Source organism: Chlamydotis macqueenii, chromosome 7 (genome assembly GCF_036417535.1).
Source record: "Chlamydotis macqueenii isolate bChlMac1 chromosome 7, bChlMac1.mat, whole genome shotgun sequence".
Taxonomy (NCBI): domain Eukaryota; kingdom Metazoa; phylum Chordata; class Aves; order Otidiformes; family Otididae; genus Chlamydotis; species Chlamydotis macqueenii.
Window position 1 is genome coordinate 328,813 of NC_141562.1, and position 25,945 is coordinate 354,757.

Here is a 25,945-nt window from a genome sequence, read left to right on the forward strand (position 1 = left end):
AACCACTGAACAGATGTGAGAGGCTGATACTGACCCGCTGGTGCAGCAAGAGTAGCTTATTAAACAGTATTTAATAATGAAGTTAATAGTGTTTAATCAGTAAGAACTAGACCATAAAATGCTTTAAAGTCACATTTTTTCCAGTAGCAATGACCACTGATGTGTTCCCTCCACCAGAATGTCCTTTGTCCTACTGAATAATTAAGCTTTGCTTCATCTTTTCCCAGAGCAGGAAGTCAAGGCCCTTCTCCCCACACTCCCCCCCTCCCCCCGCCTCCACATAGCAACACAGGTCCATTTGAAAAGAAAACACGCTGTTCTCAGACTCCTTCGGTTTCAGAGAATGGCAAGGGCTACTCAACAGACTGATGCACCCCTTTTAGGCAATGGGCAGCTACATGCACAAGGAAATGAGCAGGAACCAGGGTCACAATCTGTCTACGGACAGATGGAAATTACTGACCTACAGTTTACAATCCAAGGTCAGGAATAAATGAGCGATTCCCTTTGACTTAAAGATACCTATCAGCCATCCTAGACCTTGTTAGGCAAGGGCTTTGAGTAAGGACTTTCAAGAATGAGAACAGAATATTACTCCTTACATTAACAAAAAAAAAATGCAGTTTGAACTATGGTGCATGAAAAAATATTGCCTTGTTGATACATAGGGCGGGAAGGTGGGAATGTTTGTAAATGGCTTCAAAATACTTAAAGTGGTCATGGAACAGCTACTTCACATTGGTACCGGGATGATGTTATGAACAATCACATTTTTAAATGAGTAAAGCAGCTGTTCCAGGTTTAGGGCCTAGCAAAGAGATCATTATGACAATCAAAAAAAAAAAAAAAAAAGGCAGGTTGACTTCATTGGTCATCGCAACTATCAAACTTACCGGTTTCCCAAACTCCAATTCCGAAAAGAATTTATACCAAGGTTCATTCTTTAAATCTATCTCTTCTGGGCTTATATCCCGAGTCTAAAGGAGTTGGTGATAGGGAAATGGAAGAAAGAGAAGGATAACATTATGCAAAGAATACACGGAAAGGGATTGTTAGAGATGCAGATCCTATGGTTTCCATTCTAAAATGTAGATACTTAGCTTTATAATTTGGAATTTCTATAGCATCTCTCTCTCACAAAGGCCATGAACAGCTTTGCAAACATAGTTAAGCCTAATGGCATCATTGTGAGCAATATGAATATAAACAAACTGCATTTTACAGATCAGGAGACCCACACAGAAAGACATTATGCAGCTCGCCCAGAGTCACAGGGAGACTCAATGGAAGAGCTGGGAGTCAACCAGTCCCTTCAGTCCTACTGTCAGACATTCCATTGAGTCCAAAGCTGCATGTATGTTAAAATTTTTTTTAAAGCTTTTTTTTCCTTTTGGTTAAAAAAAAAGAGATATTCAGTGAGACCCGAATCAAATACTGCATCTTTAACAGCACATGAATATGTGAGAAACCCTGTTCTACACACTGCAAACAGAGTGAAAGGTGGTTTTCTAAACCAAAGGAGACACAAGTCAGAGATGGTGCATCCCTGAAAGATCTCTGAAGGGATGGACAGAAAGACAGTATTACTTGTTAGAGAATGAGACAAAACTACAGCAAAGGGAAATTAGACAGGACAGAAAACAGTACAGCTGAATAGGAAATCCCCTTTTGTTCATACAGTCTGTTTTAATGAAACAACAAAAAAAAAGTTGAAACAGTTGTAGCTGTTTAAAAACACTACTAGTGAGATAAGGGAATAAAGTCCATGGCTGTGGGTTAGGAGGTGCCACTCCCCAAAAGACGTCTAGCTAACTCTTGCATTTCAGTGTCACTAGTCTTAGATATAATGGATCTCAGTGCATTAGAAATATAAATACATTATGTCTGATATGCCAGTGCGATCCAAGTGCTCCGGTGATCCAAGTGATTCAGCAATGAGCCACACACATGCACAGAGGGCCGACACAGAGTCCTGATGCAAATCATCCTGTGATGGGGTTACTGAGTCAGGCGGGAGTTCCCAACAGTGCTGGGCTTTGCTAGATGTCCCAGACTCTACCATAGCCATTAAGCATCAGAAAAAAAGCTCTATGACAAAAGCTCAGGACTGATGCTGAAAGAGGAGCAATGCTTCCATCTGAAAGATAAATTGTTATTATCATGTTCGATCTTCGATGGCTTAGAGGAAGATCCGTCTATTTCTTTACTTTACTGCACTCCAACGAAAAGAACTCATATTGTTATATAACTCTCTTTACATTAAAAAAAAAAAAGCCCACCGATGTCAATGGGAGGCTCTTCATTGCTCTGAAATTGGTTTGGATTTGGATTCTGACAATCACAGCTCCGGGTGTGATTACCAAGACATATCCACAAATCTCCTGCAGCCTCCTTGAAAGATCTAGTTGATAACCACTGTCCATACACATGACTGTTGCAGGTAATGAGACTGATGGAGACCATGAAGCCGCTATTTCAAGATCTTATTTCTTCTGTGATCTATGGCTTGAAATTAAAACTCAAAAAATAACATCAGAAGTAACACAGCTATCACATTCTTCTCGTCTTTGATGAGCTCTGTACAATTTTTCTCAATTATGCTGATGTTGGTCCTGCTTGTGGCTTTCAGACTCCAATTCAACAGTTCAATTAAGTTCCTGATGAAGTCTGAACAAGTAAACAGTGCCACTGGTGATGACAGACCTTTCACAATGGCTTAAGTACACAGATGAAGCAGGTCTTTTGCCACAAGGCTTAACTTTGGCTGTGTACCATGAGATAAAATTGCCACTTAAGTCAGCCAAAATCTTGCTCCAGGATGGAGTGCAGGAATGGAGTTGTCATACCATGTTCAAACCACTCCTCATTGGCATTTCTCTAATGGCCTGAGTCAATGCCCAGTAGGATCAAGAGAGAGTCATCCATTGCCCATTTCAATAGGCACTAGGATCATGCTCCTATCAGGAAAAACTTTGTTGAAGTCAATGAAGGGACATGGGTGTGAAAAGAACTTGGTTGCAGGATCTTCAAAAAACGATGGACCTTGATTGCACTTGGAAGGAAAAAAAGAAAACCCACCAAAATACCAAAGAGAAACATCAGGTCCCAGATCAGACTTGATTCTTATATTTCTGTTGATTTAAATTGTTGTTCACTGTTGTGTAAAATCCTCAGCAGGTTTTTCAGGAGCATTCCTTTACCTACTCCATGCATGGACCAACGCCTGAGCTGTTAAGCCACAAAGTCCAGTTTACATTTGGAATCTTGCAGTTAGCGCTTCTAATTGAATCCTTCAAATTAATGCCTACATAGAACAATTATATCTTTATGTACCAAAATGGCTATTCACTAGTAACCTCATTCAGTATTTTCAAGCACTTACAGTGTCACATCTGTACCAATGAAGGACACCTTAAGTGAGCTGTGGTGATTTATGCAGGACTGGCTGACGAGGTTAGCACCACCTCCCTGCACTGCCCCTTGCCAAGTGTTCTCAGCCAAGCCTGCAGAATGAGACTTCTGTATGTCCCCTAGCTGTCACAATTCACAGCATTACTTACTAACTCAAACTGAAATTGGTAACAGTTCACTTAATACTCCAGGTTAACACACCAGTGTAGCTGGGGAGCCAGCTCACATTCAGTTCTGTCACCCCTGCCACAGAAGTGGTGAGACCCAGCTGAGGAAGAAAGCAGCCCAGGGGAGACGGCCATGTCCTAATGCACCTCAGAGGCATCCCCCCCAAGACACATTACAGGCACTCTAAAAATTAGTCATTTGGCATTTAAAGCACCAGAGGAACATAGAAACTGAACCAGCCTGCTTTGTTGCATAATGCTTTCAATCCTCCTGCATCAACTAATGCTGTGCCCTAGAAAAAGTACAGCTGGTAAAACAGCTGCTGAAGAGGTCACAGTGTCAAACATGGATTAAAAACTAGGGTTAGTGATCCATACTTAACACAGAAAACAACATGTCCAAAAAGAAAAAAGCCTCTCAATTCCCCTGGGTCTTGCTTTATAGAGAACAAAAATGTTAGGAAGTTATGCAAAACAGTTTTCAAAACAAAATATACAAGAAATACATCATACGAGCACTGCAATGTAAGCATAAGGAATCCTATTGGAATGAACTGGACGAGCACTTGGGGAGTAGCTTACAATCACAGGATAAAGCCACAAAATAGGATAAAACAATGGGATAAAACAAACATTACCATCTTTTCATTGTTCAGAACTGAGGACTTTCCTGGCTGATAGTCATAAATGCTCCTGGGCTCTGCACGGTATTTTCTGGTGTCCACCTTCTTGTCTGGAGGCTCCCAGTCAGTCCTGAGGAAAGAAAGGTCAATTAACCCAAACCACTGCGGTTTACATGAAGACAAGCACTTCCTTTTGACAGGCACCTTTCCTTGTTAATCCTGGTTTAATCAGGGTACTTTTTTTAATCTAGGAAAGGAGCCTGCTGCAAGAGGAACAGTTCAGACAGGGCTCCGGGCATATATTTGTTTATCTATAGCAGGCAAAGTTTCCTCCCACTTACCTACTGACCTGGGTTTAGGATAGGAACAACCGACTGAGTTGCCCAAACTGTCTCCACTGGCTTAGGAGAGACAGAGACAATTTGTTTATTTATTTATTTTAAAGTAAGGCAAGATGACAGCCAAAATAACTGGCCTACAAACAGTGTAAAAATTTCAACAAGGTTGATATTTGCTGTCTAGAATAAACTTGATTGCTTAAGATTCCAAGTCCAGAGAAACTTCTCCCTGGTGAAACACTGTTTTGTCACTGGACAATAGGAAGCACTAATTATTGTAATCGTTTCACTTACAAGAGTTTTCTCAGAGGGCCAATGTACGATGGCTTCAATTCCTGCGTAAGGAAGACATGTTCCATAAGGAAACTTTGTCTTCTGATCCAGTGGCCTGAGACGCTCAGTGAATTAGCAATCTCAAATTATGGCATTACTCATTTGAGACAGCAAGTGAAAAACATTAAGAGCATGTGGAAGTTGGTGAGTGAGGGAGGAGCAGTTCAAGAGCTGGGAGAATTCAGCAGGACATAAACTATTAATTGCTCATTCTCCTTTCCCTTTATTTGGTGAATGCATTCATTACTGTTACAAAGAGGTTTAAAATACCTGGTAATAAACAAAGCGAAAAACCAGGAGGGAAGTAATCTTGAAAGATCAGAAGTGACATCGCTAACTAGAACCTACTTTCAATAAAGTTCACATGGGTGGGACTCCTCAGAGATGGAAAATGTAACAAAACTTTTACCAAGGCCCAACACAAATCCAAATTTTGCTTTTCCACAATTATTGTTATTTGCTTGCATTCTGAGGTGCCTTTACAGCGTGACACTGAGCCAACAGCTTCCACTGGGCCTCTCTGGTATTCACTGTATAGGCATGACAGCCAGGGAGGAAACTATGCAACAGACTGTGTGATGCCTGCTAAAAAAAAAAAAAGAGAGAATGGGGGACTGGGCTATAACAATGAAGGAGTTCACTGCTGCCTAGTAGAATCAGAGTCAAAACTACAGTTCCCCAAAAAACTTTAACTGGAGTTGTGGACTTAAAGCTTCCACCTTTGTTCCCTTCCCATTCACAGCTTTCAGAGATTCTTCCAGTACGGACTCAAATATATCTTAGTTCAGGTCACCTTTCTGGGCTTGACTTCAGTGATGAAGTACGGTTTGGCAGCGGCAAAGTGGCAGACCTCTTAACAACCTTCTCTGAATCAATACTGTCCGTCTCACTCTTGGAGCGGGGAACTGAAAGCTGGGCTCTGCCTGCAGGATAAGTCAAATATAGGAATATTGGTGAACTGGATAGGAGGCAAATAAATACATGCTTTACATGCCCTTTCTATTTGACCGATTACACAAGAAACGTGAATTACTTACTGTCCTCAGAATAGGAATAACGAGGTGAGTATGAATCAGAGTCTTCATCTGAAAGACAAAAGTATTTTGAAAGTGAGCTGAAAAAGCTGCAAAGAAGCAGCACCAAAGACCCTTTTTATTTCTTCCACTAATACATTTGCCATAATTTCAGTGATATGCCCAATACTTACCACAGGGAGAGGATCCTAAAAAAAGAAAATCCTAATGAGGTTTAAATTGCATTTAAAAATAATTCTTAGATTAGATATAAATATTAATGTACTACTTGCACTAATATCTTTCTGCAAGCTCTCAAAGCACTTTAGAAAACAAATCACTTTTTATTACAAAACTCCTTTACAGTAACGGTTATTAGATCCACTTTATCAAAAACTGAAAGATAAATTGAGGATCTAATAGCTGCAGTATATGCCTACAATAACTCATTAGGTGCTAGAAACAGTAATAAAGCTGAGGAGTCCTGCTCCCAATCGCACACGATAATCACTAGGATATCTTCCTTGCATTAACTCGCACACCAAGTTGCTATGTTCACTGACTCAGGTTATCTTTTAAGTGCGGAGAGCACTCCTGACATGAGACACATATGTATACTTGCATGAAGAGATTGTCCTTGTTCTGAAGAGCTTACTTTTTAAATAGGAAAGACATGGCTATAGAATGCAATAGAGATATTCAAGCAGCTCTAAAAGAGCTAGCAATGACATCAGTGTAACTGAGTGGAGTGGTCTGGCCCGCAAGTGGAACAACTTTCTCTCTTTGATAGTGAAAGTGTTGCACCGCACCAATACAGCAATGTCGCTCCCAGGACACAACTGCCGCCTTGGGCCATAGAATGACATATTGCCCTCTTCAAAGATAATGTGATACGCAAGGCAGATGTGCCCAAAAAGAAGGCAGGAGGATGGCAGCATTACCACCCCCAACTCTACAGGTCATGACTTTGACAAAGAGACTTTGACTTGATTAAAAACCTACTGGTATCTTCCCACCACCTTCAACAGGCTTTGGAATGGATCCTCCATGAACTGCAGGTAGTAGCAGGGGGAGTTGGGATCAGGCCTGGAAACTAGACCCACAAGCCCACCCCTTGCAGGGTTCTACAGGACTTCCAAGGCAAAACACAGTAAAGTGCAATCCAATGACTGCAAAGAGAACTGTGAGCAAAGGTATTACTAATACCTCTGTGAAGAAACAACTAAAAGTGACAGAGATAAAAAGACAGAAAACCAAAAGAGATGAGGCTAGAATAAGCTAGATAGGAAAAGAATACACAACAAAAAAAGTGCTACATGAATTTAGTGATGTCGATCAACAGATTGAAACAATTTCCAACTCTTCTCTCAAGTAGGACATCAATCAGCTGCTACAGCCAATGTTATCTGCCGGAAAAACCAATCTGGCTAACACAGCTGACCTGAAATTGCACTCAAGGCTTAATCAAGCCTTTCAGAAAGGCTCGAAGCAGTCTTAACTTACAGCCCCTCTGCTGAGTTCTCTTAGTGAATTAATTAGAAGGCTTAAGTTCCACACAGATGATTATTGACTCTGGTGTACTTAACATAGACTTCACGTTAAAAAAATAGAAAAGGTCAATTTTCAGGCCAATTCCTGTATTTTAAACCTGAACAACAGAAAACAAATATTTACTTATTTAATATTATTACGCTGAATTGTTGACAAACTTGACTAGTATTCCTATATAAAAGATGGGTTTCTTCAGATAGCAAAAGACTTAGTAGATCACAAAACTCTCTGCCCCTACAAATACAGACAAATAAATGTCTAAAACTATCTTCACAGTAATTCACCTCTCATAGTATTATTTAGTGCAGGCGAACAATGAAAAAATTGATTTACTTACTTGAAGAGAAATGTCAATATTCATTATACCTCATCATTCAGATAGGAAAACCATACAGGAAAAAAATTTCCACTGCAGATAAGTGCTATTTTCCAATTTCTAATATTCTATTATCTACAGTAATAAGAAGAGGTAAGTTTTGTCTCTTCGAGTATCTTATGAAGAAGAGTGTCTATATTTCTTCCCTTTTTACAGCAGGGAATACTGGAACACAGAAATCTGTAACGACTTGATAAAGATTAAAGAGTAAATCAGAGATAAGCATTAAAACAGTATCTCCTGGCTGTCAGAGCTGCATTTTATCTGTGGGACTCTCCTTAACGGAGCAGAGTATCACCAACTTGTAGTTTCAAATCTGATTCCTTTAGCAAGAAGAGGCTGTTCTCCTGTAGTTCCTAGAGAATTACAAGATTTTTTTTTTTTTTAAGGGTTGGCCAAAATCCCTACATTTCAATACCCTTAGCCTCTAAGCTTATTTTAGAGAGGAGCCCAAATCTTCATGTTTCTAGGAGATCTTACACATTAATTCAAAGCAAAAAAACCTCTGATGCTGATTGTAAAAAATTGAGACTTCAATCCATCTCTGCATAAACACTTTGCGGTTGAGTACGTAACTTTGAAATGTTTTCTAAACATGAAACATGCACTCCAACCCATCTACATAATCAGATAGTCCAGATTCCTTAACAAGGAAAGAATCCAAGCAGATATTAGAGAAACATTTCCCAATGTATTGAGAAAAAAAGAGGAAGTGTTTGGTGCAACAAAATTTCAACTATCTAAACCAGTAAATTATTTTCATATGCATGTTTGTAAGTGCACAGGGGACACTTATGGGAAATCAGACTCTTAATATACTATCATAATTGGTTTTGCAAGTTACATTAGTTCAGACCACAGCAAAATGGATTTTCAAACGTTATTACAAACAAGAAAATCGAGTTTCTGTACAATGCTTTTATCAACTAGTTATTCAGGATCTTTGTTTCCATCTCATCCATACCCACATAGTATTCAGTCAACAGAAAATAATTTACACTGCATTATGATTTGCAAGACAGGACTCTTCACCTACAAGCTTCACCAAGAAATAAGCAAGTACCTTAGATATCTGTATGAGACCAGTCCACATTCATTTTAACAGTGAAATGCACCTTGCACCTAGTCGTCTTTGAGCATCTCAGCTAGAACCCACACTTTCTTCTTACACAGTACCCACCAAATGTTTAATTTAAACATTTAATGAAATGGTTAATTAATAATCTCACCAGGGTTGGCTTGAGGCACAGGCTAAGTAGGCAAGTTCCTAAACTGCATGATTTCAAGTGATACCCAAAGCAGCAAGCCAACAAGGCTGTCACCAACAACAGTTTCCCAATCAGGAAATGTCTGTATGTCCAATGTGTGCAGCAGATTCGAGTGTTTCTCATACATAAGTGTTTTCATGCATATGCACAGTTACAGGATTCTCACTGCAACAGATAATATTTTACCATCCCAGAAACATGACTGCAAAGGATTCTGGTTTATATGTGAAGTTTAGAGGAATCTGCTGAGGACATGAAGAGGATAAGGTAAAGACAGTGTTATTTCAAGTTGCAAGATGTGCTGATGAGACTGTCAAACTGTCCTTGCCTAGATATGCCAAGTGCACCTAAGGCCAGCCCTGAACCTATGTTACCAAGTTACGTTTATTTTAAAAGACTACATTGAGGGACTGACCCAAAACCCACTGAAGCAAGCAGCCTGTTTGCCAATAGACTTCAGTGGCATTTGGGCCTGGCCCTAACACTGTGTTAATATTCAAGACAAGAGGTAAATAACTAAAGAAACATATTGGTCCAAAAGAGGGGTGGGATAAATCTCATGTAAACCACATCTTTACATGTAAGTCAGCTTTCTAGACATGTTAAATAATCACTGCACACACATGGCTAAATACAACTGACAAGCACATAAAATCAAGCAAATTCCAAGTCTGCAGCATTAGTCAAATACTAGTTACAAAGCCAGAGGAGCACTGCAAAGCCAAAAAAGCATCATACAGTCAAGGCAATGCTTAGAGTGCAGCAAATCATTATGAGGCAGCATAATGCTCAGCAACTAGAAAAAACTTCAGGAAGAAAAAAAATTGATAAGGCAGCATTTGTGCAGAAAAATATATATGGTCCTTTATCATTACCTTCAGAGATAGGACTAGGAGTAGACGCAGGAAACTGGTATGTAGGAGAATAAGGATTGTCTTCTGCAGCAGAGAAAAGCAGTGGATTTTGAGACTATCCACAGTGAAGTGGAGGTTCTGCTTCATCCCCCAATTTCCTATCACCATATGATTTTACTGCCTACTTTAATAATACTAGAGTAAATAGTATCATACTTTTTTAAAAGATTAATGGATTAGCAAAGATTTAGTTATTTTATGCATCAGACAATAAGGTATACTGGGCATAACTGAATTTCCAGCCAGTGCAACGGAAATCTAGAACCTGAATCTAGTTACTATTAGGGTGCTATAGTACAGTTAACTCAAAGCACAAGACAACAGATACTCTGACTAAACTTCTGGTACCTTCAGTTTTTTGCTGGATTTCAGGAAGTTCAGGAAATATGTAGGTAGGGCAATAAGGGTTTTCTTCAGGAGTGTCTAAGGAGAGGAACATGATTTGCAAAAAAGAACAGAGAGGACAGATTTAAAGGGGAAGAAGGGCAAGACAAGAATCCATACAAGCTGCAGGACAGTCCTTGTGCTGATGTTCTAGCATGACACAACCTAGATGCCTCTTTACTCATTGCTGCTTTGTATATCTGGGCCCTGCAAGAGATCCTGGAAAGCAAGGGGACTGAACTCATTCTCCTCCTTCTGAAGCATGGTCTCTGGTTGAGCTGAAGAATCTCTGTTAGGAGCACTGGGATTAGGAAACAGTTCAACTCTTTCTCATTCCATTCAATACAGCACAGCATCTATATATGCATAAAGCTCATCATGATAGCACCTGCAGCAGCAAATACAGCTCCAGTTTTGCATGCTCTACGTTTTATTATACAAGCACAGTTCTGAATTGGGTTTGCCTGCACACCAGGCTGTTCAGATGGTTCAGTTTGCAAATGCTACTGCAGCCATTTCTCACACAGAAGAACAAATGAGAACGTATCAGCAGTCAGGCACAGAAGTGCCCTAAAGAAGGGGAATCCCTGAGAGTGCATCACTATAAAGTTTGCAAGTGCTTGCCATAATTTTAGGTCTTGAAAGGAGAAAATTTGAAGTATTAAAAAAGCAGATTTCAGATTCTGAACTCACCAAAAATCAATGCAAACCTTTCAATTGGTTTCAGTGAGCTTCAAATCAAGCTTTATTATGCAGGTCCTAAAGCTTTACAGTGTAAAAAGTTTTCTCTTATCCACAGAGAAGTTTCAGTGAAAACCTATCACCCTTTAAAAGTAGAGGTGGGTGGGGTTAGCTGCTATAACTGGAGTTCAGGGATCTATTTTCTCTAAGTATGGAATTATTAGCAGCTGTCTGATCTCAAACAGTACTCTTGATTTCATGAGGGCACTGCAGTTCACGTTCAGAATAACTCAGACTTTTCTTTGGACTTCACTATTCTCTCACCTTTGACTTCAGAGATTTCAAATATATTGGTTGACTTCTGTGGTGCAGAGCAAACGCTAGTTAACATAAAATGCTTTTATTTAACATCCAGTACAATTCTTCACATAAATTAAACAAAATGTTATCCAGGTGGTCTTTTAAATTAAACAAAAAACATCCGTGTTACAGTACCTCTGTTTAGCTTGTGGATCTGCTTGAACATCGTCTTGTACCAGTCCTTCGATCTGTCTGTGTTCTATTGGAAAAATAAATATACACATAAATAAGCAAACCCATGAATTTTACCAGTCTTTTAAAGTTCTTATAAATCTTCCAGCAATTAAAAAGGTTTACACTCTGCTTACTATTTCATTTATTATCAACGGCTACCTAAAAATCAAGGCTATATCATAGAATCATAGAATCATAGAATAGTTAGAGTTGGAAGGGACCTTCAACAGTCATCTAGTCCAACCCCCCTGCAAGAAGCAGGGACATGCCTGACTAGATCAGGTTGCTCAGAGCCTCATCCAGCCTGGCCTTGAACGATTCCAGGGATGGGGCATCCACCACCTCTCTGGGCAACCATTCATACTTTGAAATACGAGTGATTTCACTCAGATATATAATCTCATATGTAATGAAGCGTCACTCAAGTTACTAACAGTGTACAAGCTTTGCAAGGGTACATTGTAACCTGTGTAGAACTGTAGATTGTGTGTAAGGTTTTGCATATTAATTTGAAACAAAAGTAGACACCTTGCTTATTTTAGTCACACATGTCGATTTCCTAAGTATTCAGTAGATAGTTAGTAACATCTAGCATTCAAGTCACTCCAGACGCTAGCTGTAAGAATAGGTTAATAACTATTCTCACGGTAATTTCCCCTCAATGCTGAATGAACTTAAATATGCTGTATAAATGAGGTATCTGCCTTTAAGATGTCTAAAATGAGACAAAACTCTCCTTTAGCTACTAGGTATGAATGAAACAGAAAAACAGAAAACAGTATTCTCAAATATGATTAAAAGAGTTTGGTTTTTTTGTTTTGTTTTTTTTTCTTTCTCTGAGGCAGCTGAAACAGGTCACTGATAGCAAAGGGAAGCGTTCATAATAAAATACCTTGAAAGCAGAATTCTACCTTCCCTTACATCTCTGCAGTCTCTGGAGGTTTAGTCAATTCCCTGAGTCCCAAGGTAGGCAGAATCTGGCCCAGGTTATGTGTTGTCTTACCCTCAGTGGAATGCCAATATCATCGACGGAGGTATCGGTCACATGCTGAGGGCTCTTGACAATGCTTCTCTTTTCCTCCATTGTCCTCTTCTCAATTGGCACTGTCTCCTGAACCGGCTTATCCCGTATGAGTGCTGAATCAACTTTATCAGAAACTACTCTATCTGGTGCTGAATCTGGAAATGAAAATGGGGGACTCTTATCTCATCCCAGCATTTCACTGCATTACCATATTCCACTCTTTTAAGGCAAGAATCCTAGCAAGCAGTTGATGAGACAGACTGTGTCACTGCTCACTGTGGTGAAGGAAATCTAACAAGAAAATGTTTTATGGCAGCAGAAGTAGCCTAGCATCTCTCAGGTAGCCACCTTCACACATCTCATGACAGTCTCAGCTGTCATGTATGTAAGACAATGGAAAATTTTGGTTTGGGGTTGAGAGAGATTGTAGAGTCACTAAGTCAAAAGGGAAAAAAAAGCCTTTTGACTAATTAGTGACTCTACAATCTCATTCGTCATCAAAAAGTATCAGTGATACAGCCTCCTAAAAATCTTCTTCTGCTGGTGATTTCAGTCAAAGGAGCATCCTGCATAGTAGTGTGCACTATTTAACAGCTTGCACTCATTTTCCTGACAGTACCATTTGTTACAGCCAGTATATGATGCCCCCAATTCATCTCTGTGCCCTACCCAGAGTTTGTAAACAACAAATTACACTCTTCTTTAGTGTATATGATTCCTCTTGCACATGAGTCTGCCTAAAGATAGGGGAAACAACTAATTGCTCCGGATCACCTTGCTTCCACCTGGAATTCCTTGACATTGCCTGACTGACACCCACACAGCAGCAAGCACCACCACCGGCCAAGGAATCAAGGGAGCTCTGGCTGCTCTGAAGCTCTGCTATGCTCTGGAGAGCTGCAGCACAGCAACCCTTAGGCTCTGCCAAGGACATTTTCTATGTGGATTTTCTGGAGGAACTATCAGTGATTTTACAGTCTGCCTCATCAAGACCTCACCATGTCCTATCCTTTTTACATCACTGCATGCACTGAAAAGAGAGCGAGACAAGAATGTTTATCCACATGCACATCACCATACTGCTCAAAGCCATTAAATGTGCAGAAATCTGAAAGGGGCAGTTAGCATAGGAAAGGCTCATGCATAACAAAGCATTGGTCTGTTGGTACCTTCAGCAAACACAACTCTGCCCTGCAACATTCAATATGTGAAGGATTTGTGTTTGAGTGGTTGGTTTGAAATTACGAAACTTTTTAAGTCTTCCTCCTCTTTAAGAAAAATGAAATAATGTTTATAAATGTTCAAATGGGGCAAAGCATCTATTCAATCCTTGTTTAGTACTTTCATCCTACTTCTCCTCCCTGTGAATGTGTTTGCACTGTCTTTTGGTGTACAGGATTCTCCATTTTGTGGGAAGTATTTGGTCCATTTCCATCACTAAACTTCTTACTAAGCCTCTAAAAACAGAGCACGGAAAGAGCAACTGAAACTAGACCATTCTTCCACGACCTTGAAGATGAAAAGGAAACATGACTCAGCCGAGAGGACCACTTTAGCCTCGTCCAGTCTGGCTGCTCAACTGATGCTGCAAACACAAGACACTTGCTGCACAGGTGTCTTTGCAGAGGGAGGAATTAAAGCAGACATCCTTCACCACAGATTTAGTAGCATACTCTACAACTTGGAGAATAATAGCTAAACTTCACACTGACATATTTGCCATGAGGCTCCAACAATTTCAAAAGAGTTCACAGAGGTATGTACCATGCTTTGATGTATTTATTAGACCCCAAATCTGGTGCCTAATCACCAAAATAACCCAATTGCACCAGTCAGCACACTCCATTGAACCCGAGCCATCCTTTTGCAAGAGCAGGAGGAATACATCGGGTTGCAGAGCAAAAGAGTTTCACTGCTGTGACAAAGGGGACATAAAACCTGGGGGAGAGGTGGCAGCCAGAAGCTTTGTGTGGTTGTTTTGGTTGAGAGCAGGTGCAGGCCCAGCTGTGCTACAACGTACTTCCCTCTTCCAGACTGACAATCATTTGGGCTGTAACAAACTGCTCTGCGGCTGTCTCTAGTTCAGAAAACAAAGGAGTTTGTGATAATGAAGGGACACCTTGCGAAAGGGAAAACCCACAGGAAACCTCTGTCTGGACTTGCAGGCAAGTGCTAAAATGGCAGCTTAGTGGTGTATGATGAGAAACCACCTACACTAAAGGGAGCAGCTGAGAGAAACTGCTGTAAGTTGTTATGCAGCCTGTCACCTCAGCAGGGTGGCAGCAGAAGAGGGATGGGCTGGTGTTGCAGCTGAAGGAACCTGGTGGATGAAGTCTGACCAGGTCAGTAGCTGCCTCATGGGACACGCTCCCCTGGTCCAGGGCCCATGCAGCAGAGCAAGAGCGTGCAGTATTGGCCTCTCTGTGTTTGTTTGTGATATTTAAAGTGCTTAGGCACTCTCTATGTCTATCTTCTCTCTCACCTCTCAATTTGCCCCGCAATTATGGCCATAGCCAAAGAATAATAGTATGGGTAAGTGATACATAACACGCTGTTCCTACAACACCCACTGCGGACTGAGCTATTTCTATTTGGGATGCGGAGAGGGAAAGACGACCAGGAAAACAGCTTGCTCTTTCAAGGAGAGACTATCACACCTGTTGCAAAAGCAGAGAGCTGCCGGGGAGAGAAGGGAAGCAGCACACTTTGCACACTACAATTTTATCAGCTATTTCTTGACACCTGATATAAATACTTTTACTCTTGGAATCATTTAAATACTGATTTTTATTTCTCTTCCTCCCCTCTCACCACAAGCAAGACTAACTCTAATGGCTGTGTAGAGAAACTTGAGAATAAGCCCCAAGGGAGTAAACGTAAAGATTGAAAAGACAGCCCCAAAAGTCAACTAGAACAATCACACTGTATGTAAATCTTATGACTTAGGAGGAACAGGTGAGTAATTTAGGGTTTCAGTATATTAGCATGTGGCCACACAGGTAGCATTTAGAGAAAAGACTGAAATCAAACACTCAGTGACCCAGATTAAGCCAGGACAAATATTTATACTCATTCTTTTGCAGTTCCTGGGAAGTGTGTTTGCTAAAGGTACTCCACAAGGTAATAAAGCAGCAGCTTTGCTCCAGCCAAGGCAGCAGTTGGGGGGTAGCAGACCCTTCACATCATACCTGCCAGGCTACTAAGCCTTTTTTGCTGCTCTGTGGTAAAGGAAGAAACAAAATAAAAAGAAATACAGAACAAATGGGTGAGACATATACAGCAAGTGCTCCAGTGCTGCATTTCTGACAAGCAAGAAATATGCTGTAGACAGAACAGCAGCAGCTGCCGGAGAGAAACTGTTTTCAAATACCCTGCCAAAGTGACCGCCCACAGTTCCTTCTCCACACTGCAGCTTTGTGGAATACTACAAATCTCATGATGCAGTGACAGATACATTTGCAAAGAGCAGGGGTTTTATTTTTTTTTTTTTTCCTTAACATCAGAGAATGAAAAAAGTTGGACAGGAGACAATTTGAAAAGCAGTAAGGACTCATAGAGTCAAACAACTTTACAATTAACTCTGTTACCATTAGCATGAAGTACATTTTGAAACAATAATGCTGTAGAATTTTGAAAGGACATAGGAAAGGATCAAGCCATTGCTGGTGCTTGCTGAGTCTCATCACATACTACCAAGCCACAGATTCAGTGATTTGCGCACAGACACAGCTTGGTTAAGGCTTTGATTTTCAGAATGGTCCCCTTGGTTTAGCGCCTTTAATTACTGAGTTACCGGACTGGGACATTTGTGGTATCTTCCAGCATGTTTGATCACTCTAAAGTTGATGCTCAGAGCTGCTTTCTAAAGGCATGCCCAAATGACTTGCCCAAGTCATGGCAGGGAATAAACCAGGAATTCTTAGCTCTCTGTTCTCTGCTTTTTCTAGTCCCTAGCAATTAATCCTTTCATTTAAAGCATGAAAGCCATTTGAAAAGAATAAACTATTTTACTGACATACAAAATACAAACATTCTTGAAAGGTCATATTGTTAATACAATGATTTCAAAACTTTAAAATATTAATCACACCTGTTATATATTCATAATAAATCATGCCATGCAATGACTGCCCAGGGAATAACTGTGCTTTGGGGTGGCATGGGACACTTGCCAAGCAAGTCTCCAGTAGATAACAATCCTCCAGTTGTACAATGTTTGCTAGCAGAACCCACCTTCACTAGATATTTGTACAAAATAGATCAACTTCAGCAAGGGAGACTGATATTTCTTCTCACTAAGTGTGGCTCCCTCACCAATATCTATGCAGTTTGTTCTTTCACCTCAGCACTTCTGCTCTGCTAATGACCAATGGCAAGCTGCTCATGTGCATTACGCTCACACGATAGCTGCCAACATTTGAAAGAAACCGCTACATGCAATGGGGAAAGGAAGGGTTAGCAATCTGAACCTAAAAGTAGACGGGAACCACCTGCTGCAAGGTTCACTCTTCTAAGCAGGCCACCAGGAGCAGGCTGGTGTATTATGAGAAAGGAGAAAAGATGCGAATGAGGATGGTCTCAGCTTCAGCCATCACCTTCACTACGTACAATTGCATTCAGTTACTAAGGTCTCCTAACAAAAACTTGTGGTTTAAAGAGTCAATGCTTGAGAGCTCTTTCCTATCTCTTCTTCCACAAAGGATAGAATATAATGGATGAATAGACTTTTCATTTAAAAAAAAATACTTTTTTATGTGAAGAGGAGGTTTCCTTTTCACTCGTACCTCTGACTAGGAAAGAGAGCTGCTGATGGATAGAAGCCGAAGGAGCAGGTGGTGTCTGCTATTTCACTCTCCTGCCTGAGCAGAGACAGCTTGTAGCCTCAGGCACACACCAGCTAACTGAGGCTTCCACCCTTGATCTTGCGCTCTGGGACTGTAAGCAAAGGCCAGAGCCTCACAGGCTTCTCAGAGGAAGGGTTGAGCAGAGGAATATAACTGCTGGTAACGGTGAAACAATGATTGCAGATGCCTTCAGAGTTCTCAGGGGAGGGAGCACTGGAGAAGACTAACACTTGAAATCAGTAACAAAATGGAAAGAGGAAACAAGTATTTGAGTAAAATAAAGGTGTCAAAAAGAAAATTAATCAAGACACCACCAGATATGAAGGGAAGAAATTCTTATCCTGATGCCAGGAATGAACAGGAGGATCTGAAATGACTTGTTTATAAGCATTAATCTTATTCAGTTGGTATTACTGAAATGCAGTAGAAAAAATTCTGAGATCTCTCATCGCAAGCTAATAAGCAAAAATCAAGCAGACAAAAAAAGGATATAGTGTAGTTTCCATGCTTCAAATGCCATTAACTGTTTCTAAGTCTCTGATGGGTTGAAATCAAAGGGTCTTACATGCTTACAGATTAATGAGCTAGCAGATAAAACATAAAATAGGACAGTAGGTGATGTCTGCTACAACCATCGCTCCAGAGAATCAATCCGATAACCAGCTCCTTAAAAAGAAATCAATAACCCACTGAGGAGAAAGAAAGCCACATTATCCATCTGGAAGAATAACAAAACTACTGGAGATCTCAGACTGCCAGCATTAAAATGACCTTGAAATTTCTAATTCAGAGGGTATTCCATAGCACATAAGAGGAATTAATATTAAACTTCATCTTGACATGAAGGAATTGATTTCAGCACAAAATACAATTAACCATTCAACAGAAGGTAGATCATAACCTAGTAGCAATTTGTCATATGCCATGAGACCAAACCAGTTTTGAATAGATAAGGTCCATAAAGATGAAACCAAGTATGAATCATGTCAGCCAGGACAGAAATGTAACAGATAACTATGACCTGCGAACCATTTAAAAACACTAAGTTAGCAAAAAGAAATCTTAAAGCTATACTGGGATAAAGCCTAGATAGGAATGGAAGCATAAGCAACTGTAAGAAACCCTCAATAAAAAAAAAAAGATGGAAAAGTAAGAAAAAGTTCACCTATAGGTAGATACCATAGGCTGGAAAGTGAAAGAAAATTACAATGGAAGTAAAAGAATTTACAGAATGTCTCAGAAAGTCAAAATAGGTTTTGAGGTACACGAAGAATAAACAGAAACCTAGCAATGATCTTGTTCTTTTACCAAATAGACACAGTGGAACTGTTAATAAGAGAGCAGAAAAGATGACACATCTGATTACTATTTCCATCCTGCATTTGAAAAAAAAAAAAAAAAGATAAAAAAAAAAAGTCTGACGTCCTACTGACCAATGGAGAAATACTTTCCACTTCAACAGTAACTAAGGCCTATGCTGAACGACAACACCTAAGGTCAGATGCTTGAAAATTAGGACATTCATATAAACTGTATTGAAGAGTTTTAGAGAAGTTTTCTGCTCTAAAGAGAGCAGCTATGGAGAGAGCAGCTCACTGGACCATTAACATTCTTCCTCAGTATGTCTTGGAATACAAAGGAAACTCCACAGGACAAGGAATTAAAATGTAACACCCTTCAAAAAGCATTAGTATGATGGCTGGGACATCTGTCTGTCAAGTCAACAATAATGTGAGGAAAAAAAAAATCATTACTTATATGGGATTTTACTAATAAATACATAGTATGACACAGGCAATGTTAATCAATACAGATTTATGACTAAGATGCCTTGTCAAATCAGTTAAATATGATTCTTGCAAATTACATGTTTAACTAAAAGGCTGAAAAACATGTTTTAGAATTAGATACTTCACAGACTCAATCAAGTTGCTTATCAGGCCATGATCTATATCACAGTCAAAAAAACGTCACGAGAGAAGGCTCTTCAATCTATCAGGATACAATTTCATGAGTGCTAATGGTCAAACGCAAGACATATTCAGACAGGACAAATTACTAACTGTGAAGGTTAATTATTAAACAGAACAATCTGACATCAGTTGTCCCAGAGCCAGTGTCCGTGGATCATTGTATTACACAGATTTGTCTCTTGTGCTCTTAAAATGTACACAGAAAAAATATCCTTGTACGGTACACACTGAAATGCTCCAGATTTAATGCAAAAACCAATTAAAAGAGCATCCCACCTCAAGAAAGTCTACAAAAAGCTTTGAGATAAAAAAAGCAGCTGAGGAATCCAGAGATCCTCATTCAGAAGCACATAAGCGAAGCTGCTTCAAATGCTGGCAAAAAGGAAGAGATAACCCACTCATTACCCCTATAATCAGCTGGGCTACAGTGAGGACACTAACTTCAGGATCAAAGACTGAAGACTGTTTTAGAAAGGCACTGGAAAAAAAAATACATGGGGGCTGCAAAGGAGCACATCAATGCACACCTGTAATTAGAGTCACTACAGTATGATGAGCACAGGTCTTGCCCCTATATTCTGATTTTATTTTTTTTTCTTTGCGAAAGGTAAGTTGTAGCATTGTTTATTGGAATCTGCCTGTCCTGGAGTTTTCTAAGTCCACTGAAAACCAGAGCAAATTGGACTGCATCTCTGCAGCCCTTTATAAGCTACAGTCTTCAGTGATGCACAATGAACTGGGAGGCTGGGGTAATGCCAGCCATCAGAACTAAAAAGCAAAGTCTCCCTCTAATGCCAGAGGTAAAGAGATGCAACTATCCATTCAGAGCGAGCAGCTGTGAGGCAGGGAAAGGCTTAAATCAGCAAACACAGGAGTGCTCAAAACAAGGGTTTTTTTGTTCATATGCAAACCCAGAGCTCAAGGCCTAGTGCAGTATGAGTCTGAGTTGATCCAGTTATGGAGAGAGAAACAAATTACCAAGTTCAAACTTATGGGCAAATAGATTATTTACTACGGGGTAAATTCTGCTAAGATTTCAGAGGTCAAATCTCTCCCACAGTAACTGAAAATATAACTGCTTTAACCCTGCAGTAGGTGAGAAGCAACATATTCCCTTTCCCAGTGAGGGAGAACCTACCTCAAGCTACCTTGCTTCTACTGACAGATAGATGAGAGCACATACCCTTTTCCACCATGATAGGACACCCAACGGGGATAAGCTGTTACCCTGCAATAACTTATTTATTTGTCCATAGCTCAGTTACAAGCCTCTTCCCCAACCTCAAGAGTGACTTCTAATCCACAGGTTCTAATTAGAAAAAGTAGGCATTGTCCCATGCCTCTAATGTCTCACTTGCCTGTTGTATGCCCCAGTCACTACAGTTTCCTGGAGGCAGCTTTGTTAGCTCTTAGTAGTTTGGACTTAATTGTCCATGGCATACACACTCTCCAGTTCCTTGTAGCATAACAGATAGCTCAGTTTAAGCCACAAATATCTATCTGCAGGTCTCCTTACCTCGATTGTGCTGCAAGAGGACAATAGTGGGATTGACGATTGTGGTAGAGGGATAGGCAGAGGAAGACTTGTTGATTGAAGTGAAGGAGGTTGGATAGTCAGTGCCAGAGCCAGGCTGGGGCACTTCATTTAGCACAGAGCCTGGGTCCTGAAAAGGAGAGCAACACATAATTAGCAGCATGCAAAAGGCTGCTACACTGGGAAAACCTAGGAAAAAATATTTTTAAGTTGAATGAGAAGCATAATCACAGCAAATTTTAGTAAAGAAAGGAATAAGCATGAGTGTTACCCGGCTTCTTGTACGTACCCTGCTTGTTGTTAATGCAATTAGTTTGCTAAGGCAGTACTATAATTATTCGGTGTTGGGTTTCACAACTCCAACCCCAAAAGGAGGGACTAAATTCATCTGGTAGACTCTCTGGAGCAAACATAGGGTGCCAGAAATTAGCAAATCTGTTTCAGGGGGAAGAAGCAGACATCTCCCCCCCCATACGTATACACACAAACATTTGTTTTAAAAGTATTCCCTTCATAGCAAGAAGTCAGACATGCAAAACTCATGCAATTCTGGAATGAAATATTATTACTGCAGCTGGTTTGGTAAGGAAGGTCCAAGGAATAAGGTTAGCATCATCACTCAGGAGACAGTGTGACATCTATTTGGTTAAAATAATAATTTTTTTTTTAAATGCCAACCCCAAAACCAGACAGAGGGTAAAAAGTAGGACTCTAGAAGGAAGATACTCAACATGGCTTTGCTGCTGGAGCATGGATAGCAAGCTGCTCTTGCACTCTTAAAGCATCCAGCACCATTACTGGCTTATTTCAAACCCACCTCTGATATCACCACAGCTCTGGTTCTGTAGAAATACAGGCTGTGTCACTAGGGAGACTTTAAAAATTAGTTCATCTTTGAAACGTCTTAGTTTAGGGATACTGGGCTTTTGTAGGTAGTAAGGGGATAAGATAAAGGAGTAATGACTAAGACTGTGTGTGCCAGTTTAGGCTGAGATTTTTTTCAAAGCTACTTAAGGAATTTGGACACACAACTACCGTTAATGGGGAACAAGCATCCAAACAGAGAGAGTATGGAACAGCATACCAGATTTCTGCACTCCTGCTACTCCACTGTCAGACTGAAATGCTGCAGGCCACTGATCTGTAAAATGGAGCTGAGCATTGAGTGGCATTTTCATAGTTATTAAAAAAAATCTGAATACATACAGAATATTGCTCCAGAAGAATTCCTACTCCTGTTTTTTCTAGTCAAATAAACTCAGTGCCCTTCATATTCACCAGCATCAGGGGAAAGGGTTTATAGGATCAGGCAGAGGGCTGAACAGGGGCCAGAGTGAGGGCTGGCACCAGAGCTCAGAGATAAATCACAGCGAGAACTGGTCATAATCAGAACAAGCATCGACAGTCTCTCCAACCTAGAGAGGAAATAGGGAAGAACGATCCTGTTCTGCTGGATGGAGGTGATCTTGCTCCAAGCAGCATCTGATCAGGCCATAGACATTTCATGAGGACAGAAAAGAATCAATGGTCTTCAGAAACAGATGTCCCTAAGAGAAACTCAGCCCCATTTTGCTGGCTGTAATAATATTCCAAACAATGCAATTTGCGAAAAGGAATGGGAGTCAGGAAGAAGTATGAGTGAGTTGGGTTTGAGCTTCACTTTAATAATTAAAATATAAAGAATTCCTCAAAGAAGACGGATGTCAGATCAGGACAGGCTCAACAGCCTCAGCTAAGTCACCAAAGTGAATGATAAAGGGCCATTTAAATAATTGTGGCAAACAGCTCTGTGACCACATACCTGAAGTGAGCATGCCCAAAAATGTTTCAAACCTCTTCTCTCATGAAAATCAAGTACAACAAAATTTCCACTACTCGTCTATGATGTGGATGCTTACTGAATTTTTCTGGAGCCTGCAGACAGGCTCCATTAAATAAAAACCCCAAACCAAATAAACTCTCAAAACTGTTATTATTCTCTGACGTAAAAAGCCATCAATTTCAACAAAACCAGAAAGGTCAATGCCTAGAACTTTTGAAAATATCATCCTTGGTTGTTTTTTTCTTTTCCTCCCCCCTCATGTCTGTTTGCTAGATCACTACAGAGTCAGAGGGCAGAGAAAGCACCATCATGAGGGAAGGGAGTTTCTGCCAAACTTCTTGCTTGCCCTTACAAACAACCGTATTAAAAAAAAAAGGTGATTGTAAGAATTACAAGTACAACGAGGGTTCAAGTACTTTTCCTCCTCTGTAACTTTAACTGAGAGCTATTTTTCCTCCTTATCCCTGAGGACTTTTTAAAACAGGTGATGAGTTTGAAGAGAAACAAAACCTGATCCAAGAACACCACAGCAAATTTCAAGTTGAAACCATTGTGGATTGAATTCTAGCAAATTTTTCAAAGATAAGCAATTCCAAACTGAAGAGACACTCTTCCTCTAACGCATCCCATAGCACCTCCATGCTTGGAAGACTCTTAGCTCAGTAAGTAATATTATTGCTTGTAGATCATTGGATACTGGCAGCAATCTTACACGGATTTCAGCAGGGATCTGGGTAGAGACCGAACGGTCTTGTGGCTCCAAGTGGAACAGAAAGCCAGCCCTAACCTTTAACCGGTCTGTTGTTGCTGCTTTAAATGTTATTCAAACGCAATTAAGGATGCTATTAAAAGAGTCTGAAGAGATCAGTTAGTTGCAGCTATTCTGTTTATACAGAATTCATTATTCTGAGCAAATTCTGGGAAGAATCTTAAGGTGTGCTGTGCATCACCTAGCAGAATGGGCACAAAGGGAGACAGTGAAATGTTGTTGCAAGAAGTCAACAGAAAGTTCAAAGCTGCACAAGGCAGGCAACATGCATGCACTAGCACAGGACGTAAACAAGGTTTCAGTTGTCATGCTGCTGGCAGGGAGTAAGTCACCACTTCTCTCTCAAGTTTAGTATTGCAAGGAGAAAGTAATTTTAATCTGGGAATACAAATTTAGGAAAAGGGCGAGGAGGGTATTTGGCAAGCTTACTGTATGTGAGACGACTCCAGTGATTTCAGGCTTCAAGCCCCTGTGCAAAGCCCTCGTGACTGGAGGGACAAGTGAAGGTGGTGATGAGAAGAATGACAGTTTCGGGTAAACAGAGGGTAATGTGCCAGATGCAGAGGGTGCTTGGTTATGGTGGGAACCCCTCTGGAGATGTGGGGGAATGAAATCGTCTAGAGTCGGAAAAGTCAAGGGTGAGCCAGGAGAAACAGTCTCAGGGATTACGGAGCCTTGCCCGAAAGGAACCAGAGGCGGTGGTGGAGTGCTGGAGCTGCCTTCTTGCTGTCTGTCTGGATTAACCTGGAGGAGGGGGACTACTATAACTCCAGGCTGAGCTGTGGTGGTGGCAGTGGCATCCTGTAGGAAACAAGGTGTTGTTATGCAATGGGGAGATTGGTATTTTAGTCTAATGCAGCCATAGTGTCATGCAAGGATGCACTCAAAATTATATGAAACCCCAACAGATTTTCTTTCCTTAGGGAGACATAGTTCTTCAGTCTTGCAGCCCTGGCCTCTATGAACACGCATCGTTTTATAAAAAAAAAAAAATCTTCCTTCCCCTCACCCCCTCTCTTCTCCAGTTCTATGCAGTGAGGCTATACGAAACCACAGAACAGATCTACACTCACCATCACTTGAGAAGCACTAACCATCACATTACAGAATTTGCTTCTTTTACACCTCCCTAAAATAGAAAGATCCTCACCAGCCCAACCCAACCCCCTACAAACACCACACACACACAAACACACAGATCTGTTGGGGGGGGGGAGGCGGCAGTGGGGAACGCGCATGGGGTGTTAAGTATTACTGAGTAGAAGACCACAAGATTCAGGTGGCACAATGAGTGCTCAGAAATAAGGTAGTAGGGGAATAAGGCATTAAGGAAACATTGTAATGAATTAAAGAATCATTCACACGGCTGAAAGAAAACAAGGTTATGGAGAAAACATGTACCATGCTGTGTCCCATTGCCTTGTATGGCGGCTGTCGCTGCTGAGTAAGGTAAGGCTCTTTTCTCATCCTGTCCTTTGTGGCAGTTGTGCTCTGGGGCTCTGGCACTCTGTCCCTCACAGCTTGCGGAGGTGACGACTGAGTCCAGGAGGGCTGGCCCGCACCATAACTAACTGCATCTTTACTGAGGACAATGTAAAAGTACGGCCTGGGAGGAATAGGAGGAGGAGGAGCAGCAGGAAGAGACTTTCCAGTATCTGTTACAGAGGAAACAATGTTGGTGGCTGGTGCCTGAGTGAGCTCAGCGCCCAAACTGGTGCTGGCTGCTGGGTCATGTGTGGTGCCAGTGGAATTTTCAGATGCGGCTGAGCAAGTGCTGTTAGATAAACAAGCTACATATAGTTTGGTGACCTTTTTATCCGCCTTCATCTCATGACTGGAATTCATTCCAGCCTTACTACTGGGATCTGCCTTGTCAGGGTTGCGTTGTTTGGATGATGCATCCGATGAGGAGCGACTTTCCAAGAGTGGCTGCCCAGCATGCACCTCATCTTTGGGGCCTGAAGAGGGAGAATGCCCTGCTGGCACGCCTTGCTTCCCACTGGGGACAGCCCCATAGGGAGTAGGTGATGAGAAATAACACCGTGCACTGGCATTTGGTGATGCACGCTGCGTATAAGGCTTGGGTGCATTCAGGTACATGCAGTCCATGATCGGTACTGGTAAGAGGTTGGTCGCTTTAGTGTCAGTGCGAGGACGCCATGCAAAGCTTTCCTCTTTGGGAAGAGGAGGACGGGGAGGAGCAAGAGCCTGCCCAGGCAGAGTCAGGAAGGAAGAGAGGGGGAGAGGAAGCAGCACCAAATGAAAGGGAAAATGAAGGAAAAAATAAATTTGAAGAATGAAATTGGTCATTAGACTTGGGTTAAGCAGGTTTTAATACAGCAAGAACAAAAAGCAAATACAGTCCCTGGAAGGCCAGTGCAGAACA

At 40.9% G+C, this 25,945-nt stretch overlaps 1 protein-coding gene across 46 annotated transcripts in view; it reads right to left on the bottom strand.

Moving 5' to 3' along the window:
* The window catches only part of SORBS1 (sorbin and SH3 domain containing 1), a 173,592-nt gene that overhangs the window by 33,956 nt on the left and 113,691 nt on the right, over positions 1-25,945 (bottom strand). For 17 of the 46 annotated variants that reach the window (XM_086752672.1, XM_086752673.1, XM_086752674.1 and 14 more), the window contains 12 exons: positions 24,961-25,767; positions 23,989-24,360; positions 20,951-21,098; positions 15,806-15,835; positions 12,597-12,772; positions 11,555-11,618; positions 10,343-10,417; positions 9,956-10,018; positions 5,910-5,957; positions 5,666-5,795; positions 4,217-4,331; positions 894-977 (listed from right to left, as the gene is read on the bottom strand). In XM_086752672.1, the coding sequence (XP_086608798.1) occupies positions 894-977; positions 4,217-4,331; positions 5,666-5,795; positions 5,910-5,957; positions 9,956-10,018; positions 10,343-10,417; positions 11,555-11,618; positions 12,597-12,772; positions 15,806-15,835; positions 20,951-21,098; positions 23,989-24,360; positions 24,961-25,767 (2,112 nt within the window). The remainder of the gene's footprint in view (positions 1-893; positions 978-4,216; positions 4,332-5,665; positions 5,796-5,909; positions 5,958-9,955; positions 10,019-10,342; positions 10,418-11,554; positions 11,619-12,596; positions 12,773-15,805; positions 15,836-20,950; positions 21,099-23,988; positions 24,361-24,960; positions 25,768-25,945) is intronic. The other 29 variants (XM_086752694.1, XM_086752713.1, XM_086752714.1 and 26 more) reach the window with 10 other exon arrangements.